This window comes from Megachile rotundata, chromosome 12, assembly GCF_050947335.1.
Source record: "Megachile rotundata isolate GNS110a chromosome 12, iyMegRotu1, whole genome shotgun sequence".
Lineage (NCBI taxonomy): Eukaryota > Metazoa > Arthropoda > Insecta > Hymenoptera > Megachilidae > Megachile > Megachile rotundata.
Genome location: NC_134994.1, coordinates 11,248,467 through 11,265,020, shown reverse-complemented (window position 1 = coordinate 11,265,020; position 16,554 = coordinate 11,248,467). Strand labels below are relative to the sequence as shown.

The 16,554-nt window shown below is 39.4% G+C and overlaps 4 protein-coding genes across 9 annotated transcripts in view; 1 reads left to right on the top strand and 3 right to left on the bottom strand.

Moving 5' to 3' along the window:
• LOC100880933 (uncharacterized) overlaps positions 1 to 16,554 on the bottom strand; it is an 89,944-nt gene that overhangs the window by 67,753 nt on the left and 5,637 nt on the right. Inside the window, exon 1 of one of the 2 annotated variants that reach the window (XM_076537983.1) lies at positions 2,812 to 3,448. The exons of the other annotated variant lie outside the window; for it this stretch is intronic. Coding sequence (XP_076394098.1) covers positions 2,812 to 2,814 — 3 coding nt within the window. The 5' untranslated portion in view covers positions 2,815 to 3,448. Of the gene's footprint in view, positions 1 to 2,811; positions 3,449 to 16,554 lie in introns of those variants that run through there. 2 annotated transcript variants of the gene reach the window in all.
• On the bottom strand, positions 5,712 to 9,460 carry LOC100879591 (uncharacterized). Its single transcript, XM_003702224.3, has 3 exons — positions 8,527 to 9,460; positions 7,950 to 8,109; positions 5,712 to 7,254 (listed from the first exon to the last, which is right to left on the bottom strand). The coding sequence occupies exons 1-3, from the start codon at positions 8,696 to 8,698 to the stop codon at positions 6,852 to 6,854; spliced, it is 735 nt and encodes a 244-aa protein (XP_003702272.1). The 5' UTR covers positions 8,699 to 9,460; the 3' UTR covers positions 5,712 to 6,851.
• fabp (fatty acid binding protein) lies at positions 11,336 to 14,786 on the top strand. 4 transcript variants are annotated; one of them, XM_076537987.1, is made up of 3 exons: positions 11,336 to 11,648; positions 13,409 to 13,746; positions 13,840 to 14,362. In XM_076537987.1, exons 1-3 carry the CDS (start codon positions 11,570 to 11,572, stop codon positions 13,843 to 13,845), a joined length of 423 nt encoding a protein of 140 aa, XP_076394102.1. In that variant the 5' UTR covers positions 11,336 to 11,569; the 3' UTR covers positions 13,846 to 14,362. The 4 variants fall into 4 exon arrangements, with proteins under 4 accessions (XP_076394102.1, XP_003702300.1, XP_076394103.1 ...); XM_003702252.3 differs by having other exon boundaries at positions 11,381 to 11,648; positions 13,409 to 13,680; positions 14,300 to 14,786; XM_076537988.1 differs by lacking the exon at positions 11,336 to 11,648 and adding an exon at positions 13,094 to 13,273.
• On the bottom strand, positions 14,689 to 16,438 carry LOC100881816 (Radiation insensitive 1). 2 transcript variants are annotated; one of them, XM_012282815.2, is made up of 5 exons: positions 15,836 to 16,438; positions 15,539 to 15,763; positions 15,271 to 15,465; positions 14,938 to 15,213; positions 14,689 to 14,864 (listed from the first exon to the last, which is right to left on the bottom strand). In XM_012282815.2, exons 1-5 carry the CDS (start codon positions 15,926 to 15,928, stop codon positions 14,835 to 14,837), a joined length of 819 nt encoding a protein of 272 aa, XP_012138205.2. In that variant the 5' UTR covers positions 15,929 to 16,438; the 3' UTR covers positions 14,689 to 14,834. The 2 variants fall into 2 exon arrangements, with proteins under 2 accessions (XP_012138205.2, XP_012138204.2); XM_012282814.2 differs by having other exon boundaries at positions 14,938 to 15,465.

Sequence of the window (16,554 nt, the reverse complement as noted above, 5' to 3'; positions counted from 1 at the left end):
TTTTTGCGTTAGATGTCTACGCACTGGGTCTCCATGTGTTGGTTCACAAGGTATTTAATTTCCACGCATGTAGTTTGAGTATGTGACCATTTACCACATATGAAATCTCTACACATTAGATTTCTACTCAATAGAATTTCTTTGCGTTAGATTTACACGCACTGGATCTACACGTGTTGGTCTACAGCATGTTTAATTTCCATCTACATAATTTGAGTATGTGACCCATTACCACATATGAGATGTCTACACATTAGATTTCCACTCAATAGAATTATTCAATAGAATCGACGCATGCAATATGACTACATGCCCTATTACCACGTCTGAGATGTCCCCTCGTCATAACCCCACGCGCCGTAACGTCCCGCGCCATAAACCCACGTGCTTTACCCCACGTTCTACCGCATTTACACCAACACTGCATAATGCACAAGCAGAGTTCTCGAGTACATTTAATTAGAAATCGATGGGATAGATTACAGATCGAGATTGCAACCTTCATTCGTAATGCCGTCTACGGGTTCTTGCATTGTAGACACGACTCGAAACTGCATCGACCGTCCCTTTGATCATTCCAATCATAGACGCGGTTGCATAACAACGGTAAATTCCTTCGGACTTGCTCGTGCCTGGCTTACGAATTAATTCGGATCGATGATTAAATACAGGGATTATCGTGCCGTGTCGAAAACGTACGCCGTGCAACAAGTTAGAAAACAAGGGAAACGAAGTGGTCGAAAGTCGAGCGAGAATTTGAAGGAAAAAACGATACGATCGATTCGTATTGTCTCGGAGCAATAATTTTACAGCGTACCGTATTCGGGAATACATATTTCCTGGCAGAATACCAAATTCGCCGTTCCCAAATTACCATTCTACCGTGCCTACGCTTTTTCGACGGACCTGCCCACGTCGGATTATCGTTTCCAGGCCGATTCTTCGCGAGGTAAAACATACTTGCGCGGGAGGCTTAATGAACCACTTGCAAAGCTCAAACACTGTCTCCCTTTACCACTGCTTTTTATTAATGTAACGGAATGGATGGTCTGCGGACAGTCATTTATTATTATAGCCATGTAGCATTACAAATCTATGTTCGTTTATATAAAAATTATATGAAGCGACCTTCATTTTCTTCCAGTACGCGTAATGGCGGTCAGACGTCACCGGCATATGTGTATCTAATTTGAAATTAAAAATGAAGTTAAAAAATAAATAAACAAACGACGAAACTTAAATTAGTATATATTCTGTATTTATTCTTTATCTTCATGAAAATCAATTCCGATTTCAAGGAATGTATTTTAACAAAATGTGTACCTTAGAATGAGAAACTTTTGGAGCGGTCATTTGACCGGTTTGGTAGTTTTAGTGTTAATTGTTAATTTTATTCCAAAAGTAAATACTAAAGTACCTTAAAAATACCGTATGCAATACCAGTCAAATATTTGCTCTCATTTTATGAAAATTGTTGTGAAAGTGACCGCCATTCTGTATCGCAAGGGTGTAATGAGAAGTTCTAGAAAGTAACATTTGAATAGGAGGATATATGGCGTGTTAGCAAAGGTAGAGTTAGATAATAGTGAGTAATTAAAAGGTGCTAGGCTGGTGTATTCACACGACGCGAGGAGAAGTCTCCACGGGCAATTTCGTTTGCATAAAATCTCCGTTTCATTGTTCCGGCAAACCAAAAGGTCCATTCACGAAAAGTACCTAACTATGGAGATTTTCTTCGATGACTACGGGAGCCGCGTTATGAAAATGCTCTATTGCTCGCATTTATAACTCGCGTTATTGCCCTAACTCTTCAAGACCTTTCCTCCTTTGGAGAATGCAACGTTTTGAGATGCCGCACCGCAACGGAATTTCAAGAAATTCTCGTGTTTTGTACCATCGGGGCAAACGATCCGTGTAAGTGAATTTTTACTCGGTTAAACTATGGTTGACCCGTTTTGATATTATTCCACGGAGAACGTAATTCACGTTCGTAATTCCTTGCGAGGGAATTGTAAACATAACAATCGTTTACCGAAGAGTTTTCGAAGTTTCGAAATGTGGAATAGCGATGAGTAAACTTCGGTTTCTGGCGTATGTAAAAAATATGCAAACTGTGCGGTGCACGCAAGAGAATGAAACAAAGACTGGAATATGCAAAATGTACGAATTATGATAATACTACAAATTGCTTGGAGAGGGAAAATATTTTATGTATTATACAAACATACAGCTCTGATCTAGTGACTCAACGGACGGGTGTGAATTTACATGAAAGAATAAGTCAGGAATGCACAGCGACGTTCCTTTACGCGAAGTTTTATTTCTGAATAAATCGATGTTCAAGATTCATGGAATGTATTTGGCGCAGAAACAAATTCTGGTTTTTGAATGAAATTTTCGAGTAAATTTTCGGATTTGTAAATTTACAATTGTACATATTCCTAAATTTACAAATGTGGGGACATACAAACATATTTGCAGATATTCATACTACTTGCAAACCTTGAAATTTAATTTTTAAATTGACACACGTAGAACTATGCATTGTATCATCGTAAATGGAGTTGACAGAAAAAACTAAAAATTTTAAATAATTTGAAAGAATTTCCCAAAGAATAGAATTTTCTAACCCTTAAAGGCACAAGTTCTCAAGTGAAATTCGAAGTGACCTACACCACCAGCAGTAGTCTAAGAATCTTCAAAATAATGTTGCAGAACTATCCAAAGATCGAAGAGTGTCAGTTGGCCAAGTTCTGAAGAGGTAACTGTGTCATCGTGAAACAATGGAAGACATAGAGAAAGGAGACTCACCATCAGTAACTTGACTTTGTTAACCAAAGGGGATGTCGTAAGGAACTTGTTGACGGCCGTCAATATTTTCCCTTCCAACGTGGCAGCGTTTCCGGCGTCTCGTCCTTGCGAACATCCGGGCCTGATGTCCGCTCCGGGGCTGGGCAACAACCCCCGGCAGTCTCGCGGGAAATCGCTCTTCTTCAGTCTCCTCGTGGGCCCTCGTGGCTTTTCCTCCTCTTTCGATGTCGTTCCCTCAACGATCACGCTTCGCGTGTTCTCCTATCCGCATCAAATGCGATTACCTAATTTTATTCCGGCGACCCCTTAGGGCATCCGTTATCGCGGGACAACCGATTGCTTGTCCTTCGACCCGCGAACACGGCCGGAATAGCAAATGAATTTCGCCGATTTAGGAATCTTTGACTCGAAACCGCGAAGTGTCTATCGGTGTCTTTGTCCGCTGTGTGTCATAGATAGATGGAGTCCAGGAAACGAGGGTACCGGTTCAGGAGGTACCCTTCGAATCGTAGGGTTCCTTTAATTTAATAGAAAGTGATGCGGCCGTAATTGGTTCGACGATACAAGATAGGTCTAAGGATTCGTGAGTGTCGAAGGGTCCTTAGGGTCCCGATGGTGCCGCGATCTCGACATGGACTGAAGTCCGGAGCGGGCCGATGGATGCTGCGAGTTGCTCCACAGGCAGAAGAACGCGCGCGCGAGAGAAAGCCGCGCGTGTCAAAGAGGGAAAGGGATAGAATGCTGGAAGAGGGGAACGTGGTGAACGAGCGAGGGTAAGAGAAACGGCTAAGAGAGAGGGGTTGATACGTGGAGAACGAGAGAGAGGGGGATGAGGTGGTGTCTATTGAGGGTGGGAGTGAATGCGAGGGAAAGGAGGGTTCACCGAGGGTAGAGTTTCAACAAACGCCACTAGTTGCTGGTAACCCTTGTATGTTTACGCGCCTGCTGTTCCAGACCGGTTACCGATTATCCTTGCCGTCGGGGATTCTCTTCTTTCTTCAACCCGAGAATCAAGTATCGTTGAATTAATTTTGATGCTTTAAGGGAAGGTCAAGGGTAATTTTCGTACGCGTTCACTGCCGCCTCACGTACACGTGGATGACCCTACACACTATCATATCGTCTACGATTCTTCTTAGCTTCAGAAGCTTCTTAACTTGCTTTAGATCCTACATAATCAGAACACAAACAATAACTCTTCTTTAAAATACAAAATGATATCCTTTGTATCCGTAGAAAATATAGCGATATTCCTTTATCACATGTGCCCACATATGTTGGCCAGTCAAACATATGCCAGACATCTGTTCAGTAAACTAATAAATCTGCATACACACTCAAATTTTGAAATTTAATTTAATTTCCTTTTGTATGAATTTCATCTTCCTATGTTCATGAAATTACATCGTTTATTTGAAATTTTATTTTGTCGAAAAATCGATGAAGAGTAAATGGAAACTAAATTAATTTGTCAAGTTAACATGATGTATTTTAAAACCTTCTTCGTTAACGAACAGGATAGATACGTGCTATCTGTAGGTCTCTTTTGTTCGACGTTCCCTTTGAGGATCAAAAATTGTACAAAAAATCAGGACGAAACAATGCAATGCAAAAACGATGCATCTCTATTGTTTGGACGTTCGGTCGTAAATGCTCGATAACAAAAGATACGTTGACGGGTGACGAGATTTCTTGCGGGCTGGTCGAGTTTCACCATAAAACGAAATCGTCCGAATATTCCGTGTACGGTGTCTGTGTTTTCCCAATTTACATATATGGAAAACCAATGATTGGAAGTTTGTATTTAAACTCGCGGAAAAACCGAAGGGAAACAGTGGCTAATCGACGCGTGCAAGGGCAGCGATACGAAATCGTTTAACTTTGATGGTTCGATTAATGAACAATTCAGAAATCGAAATTGAATTTGCAGGGTAAAAAAGTTCGAATGAAAAATTTGTTTGCGATTGGTTTTCACTCGCAACGAAGTACACAGAGTGGAATCAATGGAACCACAGAAACCTTTTACATTGTAGAATTGATCGATACTTTCGGTGTCGTTCACCTAACTGCAGGATCAAATTGAAAAAAATTTCCATTCTATTCTTTCTAAACTTTTAACTTCTAAATCTGCAAGTTGACTGAAGGGACGATTAATGGTCCCGCCATTTTCAGAAATCCTGTATCTGTCCGTCGTCTGTTTCAGCTGAAAAATACCACAGGACCAGAATTCGGATTCTGGATGGAACTCATTATCCGTTGTAATTAGATGTCTCGCGTGGATACTGTTTTATGCTACAACAAAACGTTGCGCACGAGGGAATGCGAGAAGAGATAATTAAATCCAGTTTGCGTTACAGTGGAAATAAAAATAACGCGAGTTTCGTTTTGATTCCACGATACTATGTTTCCTGCATCCGAGATTAGGAACGAGTGTTCTAGCAAAAATGCGATTTAAGTTTTTAACGTTTAACTCGCTTTCGCATATGCCCACTCGAAACTCGAGATTATGAACGGTCGACGGCGTTAATGCGTGGTGGAAACGACCATATGTGGTAAGACATGCTATAATTGCTCTTATTCAGAATACGATTGTTCCATTTTTCACTTTAACGCGTTGAGTGGCAATTGAAAAGTGGGATATGTTAGACTAATAATTAAGCATACAGTTCGAAGCTATTTTTATTCCGCTAATCATTTATTATATAAAATGGACTCCCACAATAATGTACCTGTATTTCAGAATTTTTAAGTATTTGTATCCCATAGCTGTAAATGCCTGCAATCTTAATTACATGCATAGCGTTGAACGTTGAAAATGAACGAGTGCCAATTACCGATAACCCCAGGGACGAGTTAAAAATAATTCCACGGAGCATAACTTCAAAGTATAGACTATCGTATCAAGGTGTTTACTAATAACTTTATTTTGAACAGATAAACAATCCATGAGTACAAAATGATTAAATATACATAATTCGCGTTTAACAAGTATTATAAGTAAAGTATTTAAGTGTAAAGTTAAGTAGGTTGAATCGGAACGTGATTTTCGCCTTAAATTTTTAAATTAAGTACATTATCTTACGTGATACGGCGGAAAGTTCGAAAGCAAGGTACCAGTGCTGCCACCTGCCCACGATTCCCTAAACACGAACGAATCTTGTATCGACCAAAAGTAACGAATAAATACGTATGATTCGTTGCAAATTCACGCTCCTGGATGAATATCGATAAAATATCAGTCCTATGTTTCAAGTTATGAAAATACATATGTTACCCTATCTGTGTGAATTGATCACACTTCCTATTAACACAGTAATCTTGTTAAAAACTCTATTTCTGTTTCTGCATTCATTGAAAGTAGTATCCTCGCGCAATATCACAGGTATAGGTACTCAAAGTTGCAATTTGTTAATACGTTGATTGCCACAGTAAAATCTACCACGACCATCTCTTAAAACAGTCTAACTTTTAAATAAAAGTTTACATTAAAAAAAAATAAGACAACTCTAATTTTTGTGTGTACAAGTGATGATGTTTCTATTAAAAAAAATTCAAGAATGTTGACCTATGAATAAATATCTGAATGCACTATCAGATAAATTAATTTAGATAACGAAAATTGCACTACACCATTTTGTGAGGTGAGTCAAGACTGAATTTGCAGATAAGGTAACATGACTCACTACACAAAATAAAAATTTGTTACAATAATTGCCATTATTTAGAAATACCTAATAGTAACATATCAGAACAATCTACTGTTTCCAGCCATTGTATCCTAAGTCATTGTATCCTGATGAAGCTAAACTGGCGTCTATGGCCATCAACGTATGTCAATCGTGGAAGGCTATCTCTGTTCCGAAATATTATCACGTTTATGACGCAAACGTAATCCACGGTATTATTAGCAATTCTTAAGATTAACTCGGCCGAAGTGCGGTTAACTGTACACCGTCGAGAAACAAAAATATATGAGACACCGGCCATATCAATTCTTCGATAACGTTCGAGTTTTCACCGTTGATCGACGAAACACGAAATCATTGCTTGCTGTCCGCCGGTCGAATGGCCATCGCCAAGACTTGTTGCATCTGTATCCTGACGTCCAGCTTCTTCTCTTCCGGTACTTGTCGTATGATCGGTAACAGGGAGAGCAGAAACATTTTGTCGTAGTCGTCCTCGTCGTAAGTAACTCGTTGACTGCTGTGCGACGACAGGATATCGTGAATTTCATTATCGAACGACGTGAACGACGTCTCGCAAAGCTGCTTCGGATAACGGGGGTACATTTTATAGGAGGCACCCGGTTGAAGATATTCCCTGCCTGTCGTTATGGAGGGAGCGGCGTGTGCCAATGGTACGTCGTATTCCTCGATCACGGGATTGTCAACTTCACCCTCGCTTTCTTCCGATTTGCAATTATTTAACGTTGCTCCTACGTTTCTGTAACATACAGCAACATAGGGTGAATCTAGATCGATGAAAGGTTTGCAAAAAATTTCATAAATTTGCATCAAATAAAATTTCCTAAGTTACTGTGCATATCAAAGGTGAAAATGTAAATTTCATTTTTAAAACCGACCATTTATCATTTGTTGATAAAAAAGGCACCACTTAATTTTGTAATGTCTTACATAACAACTCAGGTATCGATTTCAGGTAATTGCAATTTACTCAGGATAAGATGTTGCGTTTTATGGAGACTTCGGATCGTGTGAATATTTCAGGATCTCCATGATCAATTTACATTGTCAATATTTTAAGCGATCAATACACAGTGCACTATCGATACTGTCAATATAGAGACCGTATTTGCAATATATTGTCAATAGACATTTACAACGAAATATCAGATCTCCACTAAAAGTTACAAGGTACTCAAGAATTGTGGATATGCCAAACGATTTAAAAATTGAACCTCTGCCAAGGATACATTAAAAGAATGTGTAGCGACTATTTTCATCGTATAAAACATTACAATGTGGCGTTGCAAATAATGTAGAATCGCAACAAATAAAAATAGTCTACTATTTTGAATGAAAATGTCTTTGAAACGTGTAACAAAATTTCTGACCTACATGATTCGATAAACTATGAATATTATTATTAATTAGCATGCTTAATAGTTTGATACCAACCGTTTATTCTCCACCGTGGGCATCAAGAACAACAGCTGATCAAAATACATGTATTTCTTTCGCTTCCGACCAGCTGGTCCTAACTTCTGCGACTTTTGAAGCTTTAGCTCTTTCATGAAATAATCTCGGATATTTCTCCATTTTCCCCGCAAATTTTTCTCTGAAAATTATGGGGATTGCGACAAGTTTACAACAGAAACTATAAAAACGAAATGAAAAATTTTAAGGTCACTTGGATATTAAAGAAGCCTTTCAGAATGTTTTTCATTCTGTTCATAATATAAATATTGTTCGCGAAATTGTCGACAAGAAAATCGATATCGAATGCATAGGGGTTGAAATGGTTCTTTAAACTAGAGAAGAAAATTTTTAAGGGAAATTTGAGAGTAATTTTCAGTGGAAGATTATGTAAGACAAACCGATCGGTCCCATAATCGTCGAAGTAAAAGAGAGAAAAAAGCTATTGTACTAATTTTAAACGACCGCAGGTAGAGTCGCGGCTACTCGTGCCAGGGTCAAACAAGTGCGAGTGCAGGAATCCGGATCGATCGATCGCAAGAGGCTGCTGCGTGTATACCTTCTACGTTTCTCTCCTCGTCCGTCAAGCGCGCCCAATTCGGTACCATCACCTGGCAGACCTCGTCCCACGCGGTCATCTTGGCGTTACGGTCGTTGTACTCGCTGCGATTCACATCGTAAATCGCCGGTCGTTTCTCGATTTCTTCGATAAACTTTTCGGTATCGAACATGTTGCAACCCCTCGAGGTTCCCTCCCTTGCCGATCACAATATACGTGCGTATAAAACACGTGACGAAGAGGAAACAATCGGGAGCGTTCAAAATCCGAGAAGCCTAGGGGATAGCTTTGGCTCGGTCAAAGAGCCGATTGTTTCTCAACCGTCGAGATACCGGAATATCGATTCGGATTAATCTGAGCGTGCAGGGAACCGCAACGAGAGTCAGCCAACGTTCTCGCAACGACATCCGTGGAAGGCGAAAATATCCGTCGAGATGTAAGGCCGAGGACGGTGAAAAAAAGAGTTCGATACTGGACGGAACGTTTTGCTCGCAAGCGATTCGATCGTGCTACGCCGTCCCCGGCGGCTTGCGCGTCACTGCGGAGAAACCGTTGTACGGCCAGCTTGGTTTGGCATCATGGCGGTAGGCTGGCGTGCGGTTGCGGTTGCGGAGCGGAATCTATGCCGCTGCTATGCCACAGCGTTGCCAAATCTACACGGCAAGAGAGCTGAAAGACGACGGAACCCGCGCGCGAGCACGCGGCGCGGCGGATCGCCTCCTTTCCTCTTGCTCGTCCATGTGCCCGTGTGTGTACGTGTGGCGAAACGTAGTCGTTGGACGGCCGGTCGTCGCCGCGTTTCCAATACGGTGATACAAGCGCGCGTCGACGGCACCCGATTTATAATAACGTCGTCGAGAAACCGGTGATCGGCTGAAACCGGTTGTAGGAGGTATCCCGATAACCGCGCGCGGACGAACGCGCGGCTCGCCCGCTATAAATAGAACGATCGGTGAAATAATGCAAATTAAATCGCGCGGCTTCACGCTTTGCGCGTGCTTTCAGACCCAAGCGTTTCTACACGTTTGAAAATCGGCGCAAGGTTCAGTTGCCGCGACAACGAAACGCGTGATGGCTGCGCGGAATTCGTAGTTTTCACGCTGCCGGACATACGAGGTTCGCGAATACGTCGAACGTGGCGCCTTCAGGGACGAACCAAGGTCCTTCAACGCCCCAAACATTTTGGCTCTCCTCGCATGTATCAAATTCTAGTAAAATTTCAGGACTCTGAAGTCATCAAGGACTCCATGAGTTTTGCAAGTCTTAGTCTTTGGAATTTCAGAAGTTGAACCCTACAGAAGGTCCAAAATTCAGAACTTCAAGGTTATGCAACTTTTGCATTATACAATTTCAGTACCTTGACCCTTCAAAATATCCAAACTTTTGGATCTCCTAACCTTACAACTTTGAGACTTTGGAACTTCATAATCCTGAACCACAGATTTCTGAATTACAAAAGGGTGGAATTTTGAATCTTTCAAAAATGTGGTTCAGGAGGAATGCAACAAAGGGAGGGTTCCACAGCGCCCTTTTCTTCGGCGTAGTAAGCACGTGTTCGTTCAGCCTAACAGTTAGTCCAGCCCTGGGAGCGTTGCTATGTGATCGTAGACATGTTCAGCAGGAATGAACGCGGGCATACCGCGGCCACGTCGCGTTTCCTACCATGCCGTTATCGACCGTTTGGCAAACGCAGCGTAATCGACGCCGACTCCACGAATGTAACGCTATACTGCATGATCTACAGACATCTGCGTGGTGGTTTGAATAAGAGAAAGAAATTGATTTAAATCGTTTCGTGCTGCATCGAGAGCGTAGGCTGCGTTCCTATGCTCCGGTGAAGGTAAACCCTCCGTCACGATTCTTCGTGATCTACTTGTAAGGATCGATTAAGTTTATTCAAATTGCATCACAAACAATCGTATTCGCGGTTCGGCCATAAAATATGGCGACTGGGAGCGTCGTGCGCAGTCTGGATCCCGAAGGCAGGTGAACACTTGCGCATGACCTCTGAGAAATAATTAACCGCGATTATTGCCATCAATTTTCCTCGATTGACCGATCACTTTCTAATCGGGGCAATAAAATCAAAAATGAAGGAGGCCCGAGTTCGATACCGTATCGGTGTCCAACCGGTAAGATATTCGATACACCCGGGACTACAAAGCGGTGAGCAACCTGGGATTAATGATACCCAAATACATGAACCGTAATTTTGTTAACACCTGTAACGACAACACCTCAAACGATCGAATGTTGATACTGACATTGTATTGATCAGGAGTTTCAATAAATATCAACTTCCAAATACACAGATTTCCGACTTGAGTTCCTACATTTTAAAACTTGCAATGTCCCAAATTTATAAAAGCTCGACTTCCCCGAATTCTCCGTATTCGCGAGCGCGGAGGAATTCACACCCAGTAAATATCGCGAATGTCTCAGCACCGGCAAATACTGATAACCCTAAAAGATTAGGAAAATATATTGATCGTCCGAGATCTCGGGATCACGCATACGCGGCAACGGAAGCGGGAAACAGAAGAAAGGGAAAACAGTTTAGCAACAACGGAGGAAACAAAAAGTAGAAATTGCACGCACACGACGAAAGGACGAGGCACACCGACTCTACGCAGCAGCTGCGAATATTCCGGGTGGGGGATCTCTCAAACGCTGGAGCAAAAGGAGCGGGGCGAGACGGTGGTTTTCAAATAGAAGATGAAAAAGAACGAGAAAGAGTGGAGGACGGAGGGAAAGGCGAAAAGAGGGTGAAGGAAAAGAGTGAGATGAAATAACAGGGACAAATGTCGGTGAGAGGGTGGAAGGGAGAGACGTGCTGTTGGAGAGAGGTGTGTACTCGGTCGGGAACGTGCAGTATACCTTTAACACTGTTCATCCTCCCGGATCCTAGTCAGTCGAGAACCGGCGACAATACAGTGAACATCGGGTCCATTGCTCCAATTTCTCTGTCCGACTTCAAGGAACCGACTTTCGGGAATATATTCTCAGTCACGTGCTCGAGTCCAGGCAATTTCGATCGATCGTCATGCCGGCCGAACAGTACCTTGGAAAACGGTACAAGCTGTTCAGCAGCGAGAATTTCGACGAATTCATGAAGGCACTCGGTATGTATTAATTATTATAAGTTCGGACATCTTCCGCATCTACAATGAACATTCCTGAATTTGACGAATTAATCCCGCGACGATGCGTTTGAGAAATTGCGGCATTGAGTTATCGCCAACGCCCGGCAAATACACCGTGATCAAAATGGAACGTTTAAGAAGATCCGCTAAGATTTTCTTGTACAATGACGAACGATCGTTACACAACGATAAACAAGATTCTAATCGATGTCCATGTAATATGATTAATTTATGCGGTTACCTCCCCCGTGGCGATCGATATACGTATTTTGTGGACTTTGATAGCGTCGTAAACATCTCTTCTGAGAAGAGGCACATACAAATCATGACTAGAATTTTTATTTATGAGCCAGATTCCTTAGCTTGAATACCGGTAACATGATCAACTTTTAGAGAATCTAAGAATTGGAGATTTATCTGAAAACTTGGGGAAAATTTGAAGATATAGAAAGGTTGAGATTTAAAAATTTGAGAATTAAATTCTAATCAATTTTCAAGCTGCGCAATGAGTGCCAATTTTGTAAGTCGCCGGTAGTTACGGTCCTGAATGTGGATCGTGTAATTAGAAGACGATAAGAGGTGATACAAATATGTTGATTTAGCGAAACGAATACCGAGAATGCGAGGCAGTTTGTTATTACAAAACCGGCGTGAATTGAATTTAAGCCACCGTGGAACGGTCTCGTTTCATGGTATTAGGGGTTGGAAAGATGGTAATGATAAATAAGATAATCAATTTTAATATGTTGAACTATGGCCCCGGTGATCGTGCAACGACCTGACCTCACGCTTAATTCCCGCCATGTGCCACAGACAGAGTCCGATTGTACTCCAATTTAGCACTTGAATTAATTTACCGGCATGATTAATAAATCCCAATTGTCAGTCGAATCGTACTAATGTATGGTACTTATAGAGTTGATTTAATAAAAATACATTGGCCGGTTTGCTCGGGAAAACTGAGACAATCTCGAAAGAGGGGAACATTGAAACTCTAGGAACACTATTTTTTTTGTTGTTATTTGCCATGTACTATCATATGGTTTAATTGAAACGTTAGCAATGGAGACATAAATTTATTCTAATGAAAACGTTCAATGAGGTGTAATCTTAATTTGAAAAAATTTATCAAAGAAACTAAGTTGCATCGAAGTCCATAAATGTACAATAAGATGATATTTCAAATGTAAATTTGCTCGTAATTTACTGCATATTATACTGGTGATGTGCAATTACGGATTTAGCAGAAGATAATTTATTACACGAGTACGATTGTAAATGATAAGAAAATATCAATTGAAAGAAAAATATAATACGATAAATGAAGAATAGCAACACAGACGATCAAAGTTCAAAGTATGCTATCTGCTTAGTATTACAATTAGCTGGAGCTCGGGTTTTCGTATAATTGATGAACAGCGTGCGACAATGTCATTATTCGCAATATAAGATGCGATAACCGCCTCGTTGGTATTCAGTCTTTATTTTGCTTCCATCGGTTACGCGTCACGCTCTATTCGTTACAAATATGCTGTCGAAGTTCTTGGGCTTACGTTACAAACTTCAATCCAGTGAGAATTTCGACGAATTCATGAAGTGTTTAGGTAAAATCGTTTACAAATTTACAACATTTTTTTTTTTCAATATCGAAGTGATTGCGAATCCAATGTTTAATGGAACATCGTGAATTTGTGCTTTCAATTCTGCATGGATTTCTAAACTACTTCCTTCATTTACAGGCGTAGGTTTAATGACGCGTAAAATGGGCAGCAGCGTAAGTCCTGTGGTCGAATTGACGGAGAACAGTGGACTTTACACGTTGAAGACGACTAGCCCATTCAAGAACTCCGAAATAAAGTTCAAACTTGGCGAAGAGTTCGACGAAGAAACGCCAGACGGTAGGAAGGTGAAGAGCGTCTGCACTCTTGATGGAAATAAACTCATTCAGATACAAAAAGGAGACAAACAGACTACTATCGAAAGAGAATTCACGCCGACCGAAATGAAGGCGGTACGTATGAAAAACAAAGTTGATGAATTTAACTGTGCCAGGTTTATCATCAACCTTTGTACCTCGGTAATTCATTTATCGGTTCATTCGTCCGTAAACTGGTAAATCCAATAATAAAAGCTTGCACGATAATAAATTACATAATTTTGTTCATTAAAGAATTAGAAGTTTAGCGGTTCAATTGAGTTACGTTTCATGTAATGAAACTTCTGTAGGGTTGAACGACATAACGAAAGATAACGGAGCAAGCGAGTAATGATAATAACAATGACTTTGTCATTGGTCAAAAGGTCCGCCAATTACTGCGTGCTACCCATATTCGTGACTCGAACAATTTAATAAGAAGTTCAATAATGGGGATAGCAATAATCGTTTCGAAACCTTGAGCGGAAATTGAAGAAAAAACCGCACGCGTCGACTTAGCCAATCATCAAATTTACAAACTCAAAGTTTCAAATTTAAAGCTTTAGAAATTTGAGAATTTAAAAATAATTTGCAAATTTAGATCTCACAAAATTGAAGGCAAGTGGTGAGAAATTCCGCCCCCTACAATTGTCTTCATTCCATTCACTTTGCATCGAATACATTTGAATAATTCAACAACTTTTTTCTGTTACAGATCATGAAAGTTGACGATATTGTATGCACGAGAGTATACAAAGTTCAGGAATAAAAAGATGACTTACGAAGTGTTGAAAGTTGTTCTCAAGAAAAAAGTTACATTCTGAAAATGTAAAGAAAAAAAAAGGAAAATATGTTAACGCACAATAATACGCAGAAACGTATAAACGTTGCTAATATTATTTTCGAGAGGAATGCACACAATATTTTACTACGCGTACCCACGCGTATACGTCAAGAATTATTATACAACGTTTCCGGAAATTTATATATTTTTTACGCATCGTTAGATATAGTTTATATATTTGCTTTCGTTTATATTATATCCGTGGTTGGATATGTCAAGCGAGTTCGCGAAGGATGCAAATAATTTGGATCATCAAAGAGTTTGTAGCAAAATATTTTTCTTATATAAACGCAATAAAAATTACAAAAATGAATACAACGAATTGGAATTATTATAATATAACAAAAAGTATTATGAACGTTTGTACAGTTATTTATAATCCCATCAGTGATCCGCTATTGTGAAATTATTCATCTGAATCTATTACAGGGGAAACCTGGAAAGATATTTTTATATGTTTATCGTTATGCATATCTAGTTATTTAGATTAAACACAAATCGTTTCTTACATAATATTCTATGTAACAAGTTTGGCCCTCATCAGTTTTAACCATGTACTGAAAACATAGTAATCCACATGTATCAGTTCTTAAAGAAACTTTATTTGCACACTGCAATGCTTTCATGGCTGGTTTAATGTGCGACATTCTGTAACTCGATGTAGCCGTTGACATACATTGAAAGTTATCTATTAAATCACCATCATGCGGCAATTCGATGTGACAAATTCCAGCTATACCAGCTGTACTAATTCGAAAAAAAGGCGGAGATGGTGATAGAAGTAACTGGAATATTACCAAAATATAGAAATATGAAAATGCTAAAAGAAAATCACGTTCTACCTCGATCATGTCACTGGTTGGATCCAGTTCAGATAAAATATCTTTCAATAATTCGGTTTGTAGTACTACTTTATTCAGAACATTTTCTGGTTCAAGGCAGAAATCTAACAGTTCATCTGGATCTTGAGTTTTCAAAGAGCAGTCTGTTATAACACCATCTTCTTCTATAAGTATACTCACTGGATGTCCAGTACCCTATCATCAAATATTCTTATTGTTATTAACTCCACTTGTTTGGGTTGCATAATGCAATGTAATTTCTATTTACTTTATAAAAAAGTTGCAAAGCCACAGAACTTCCATGAATATTTATGTTGCTCCAAAACATACAAAGACACTCTACCAATACATTTAAATTTATTCTAAAAATAACATCTTCCTTTAAGTTAAATACTTGGAATACATTAACAGGAATATAAGCGCTAGCTTGCATACATTTTGCATCTTCTACTGTTACTTTTAAACCATTCTCAGTTCCAAAACAAGTAGCATTCTGAACAAAATGAAATATTATTCATTATGCTCATTTTTATATGAGATTGAATAAAAATTTTTATTGTTATACCTCTTTAAAATTAATTGCCTTCAATAACTGAACTACAGTTTTAAGATTTCCTAGCTTTGCTACTAAACTATAATCTTCTATATCAGGATACATGTTGCTTGTATGAAACCTGATATAGCAACAAACTTTGAAATTGCTTCTCTGCTATATATTGATAAGATAATTTATCTTTTGTGAATGCTGCTAACCAAGCTGCTAAAACATGTTTACAAGTAAACAGAGACTTATCATTTAACACTTGGCATCTGCAAAATTAATATTTGATAATAATGTTGTTTATTATAATAATCCCCAAAAACAACTTAAGACCTTATACCTAAATGAGGCACAAGTACAGTAATTAATGTCAGGGAAGAGTGTATATGATACATTTGATAATCCTTTAACTTGTATCAAATATCTAGCATTATTTCTGGCATTATGTGATGCCACTCCAACTGTTTCAGATGGAAAAATATGAGTTACCCGTCCCTGTTCATACAAATCTAGTGCTCTTTCAAGTATATCGCCAAAAATGTTATACAGATTTAATAGTATAGTGTCTGAAACTAAAGTACCCATCATTACTTAATTATAAGTAAACATTATAATGCATTTCAAAATACATACATTTCTGTTCTTTTTCATAACTTTCAGATGTTTCCTTTAATACATCATTTACAAATTTAATGTACTTTTCATCATATATATTAGGTACTGAGGTATTTGTTGCTGTCTGC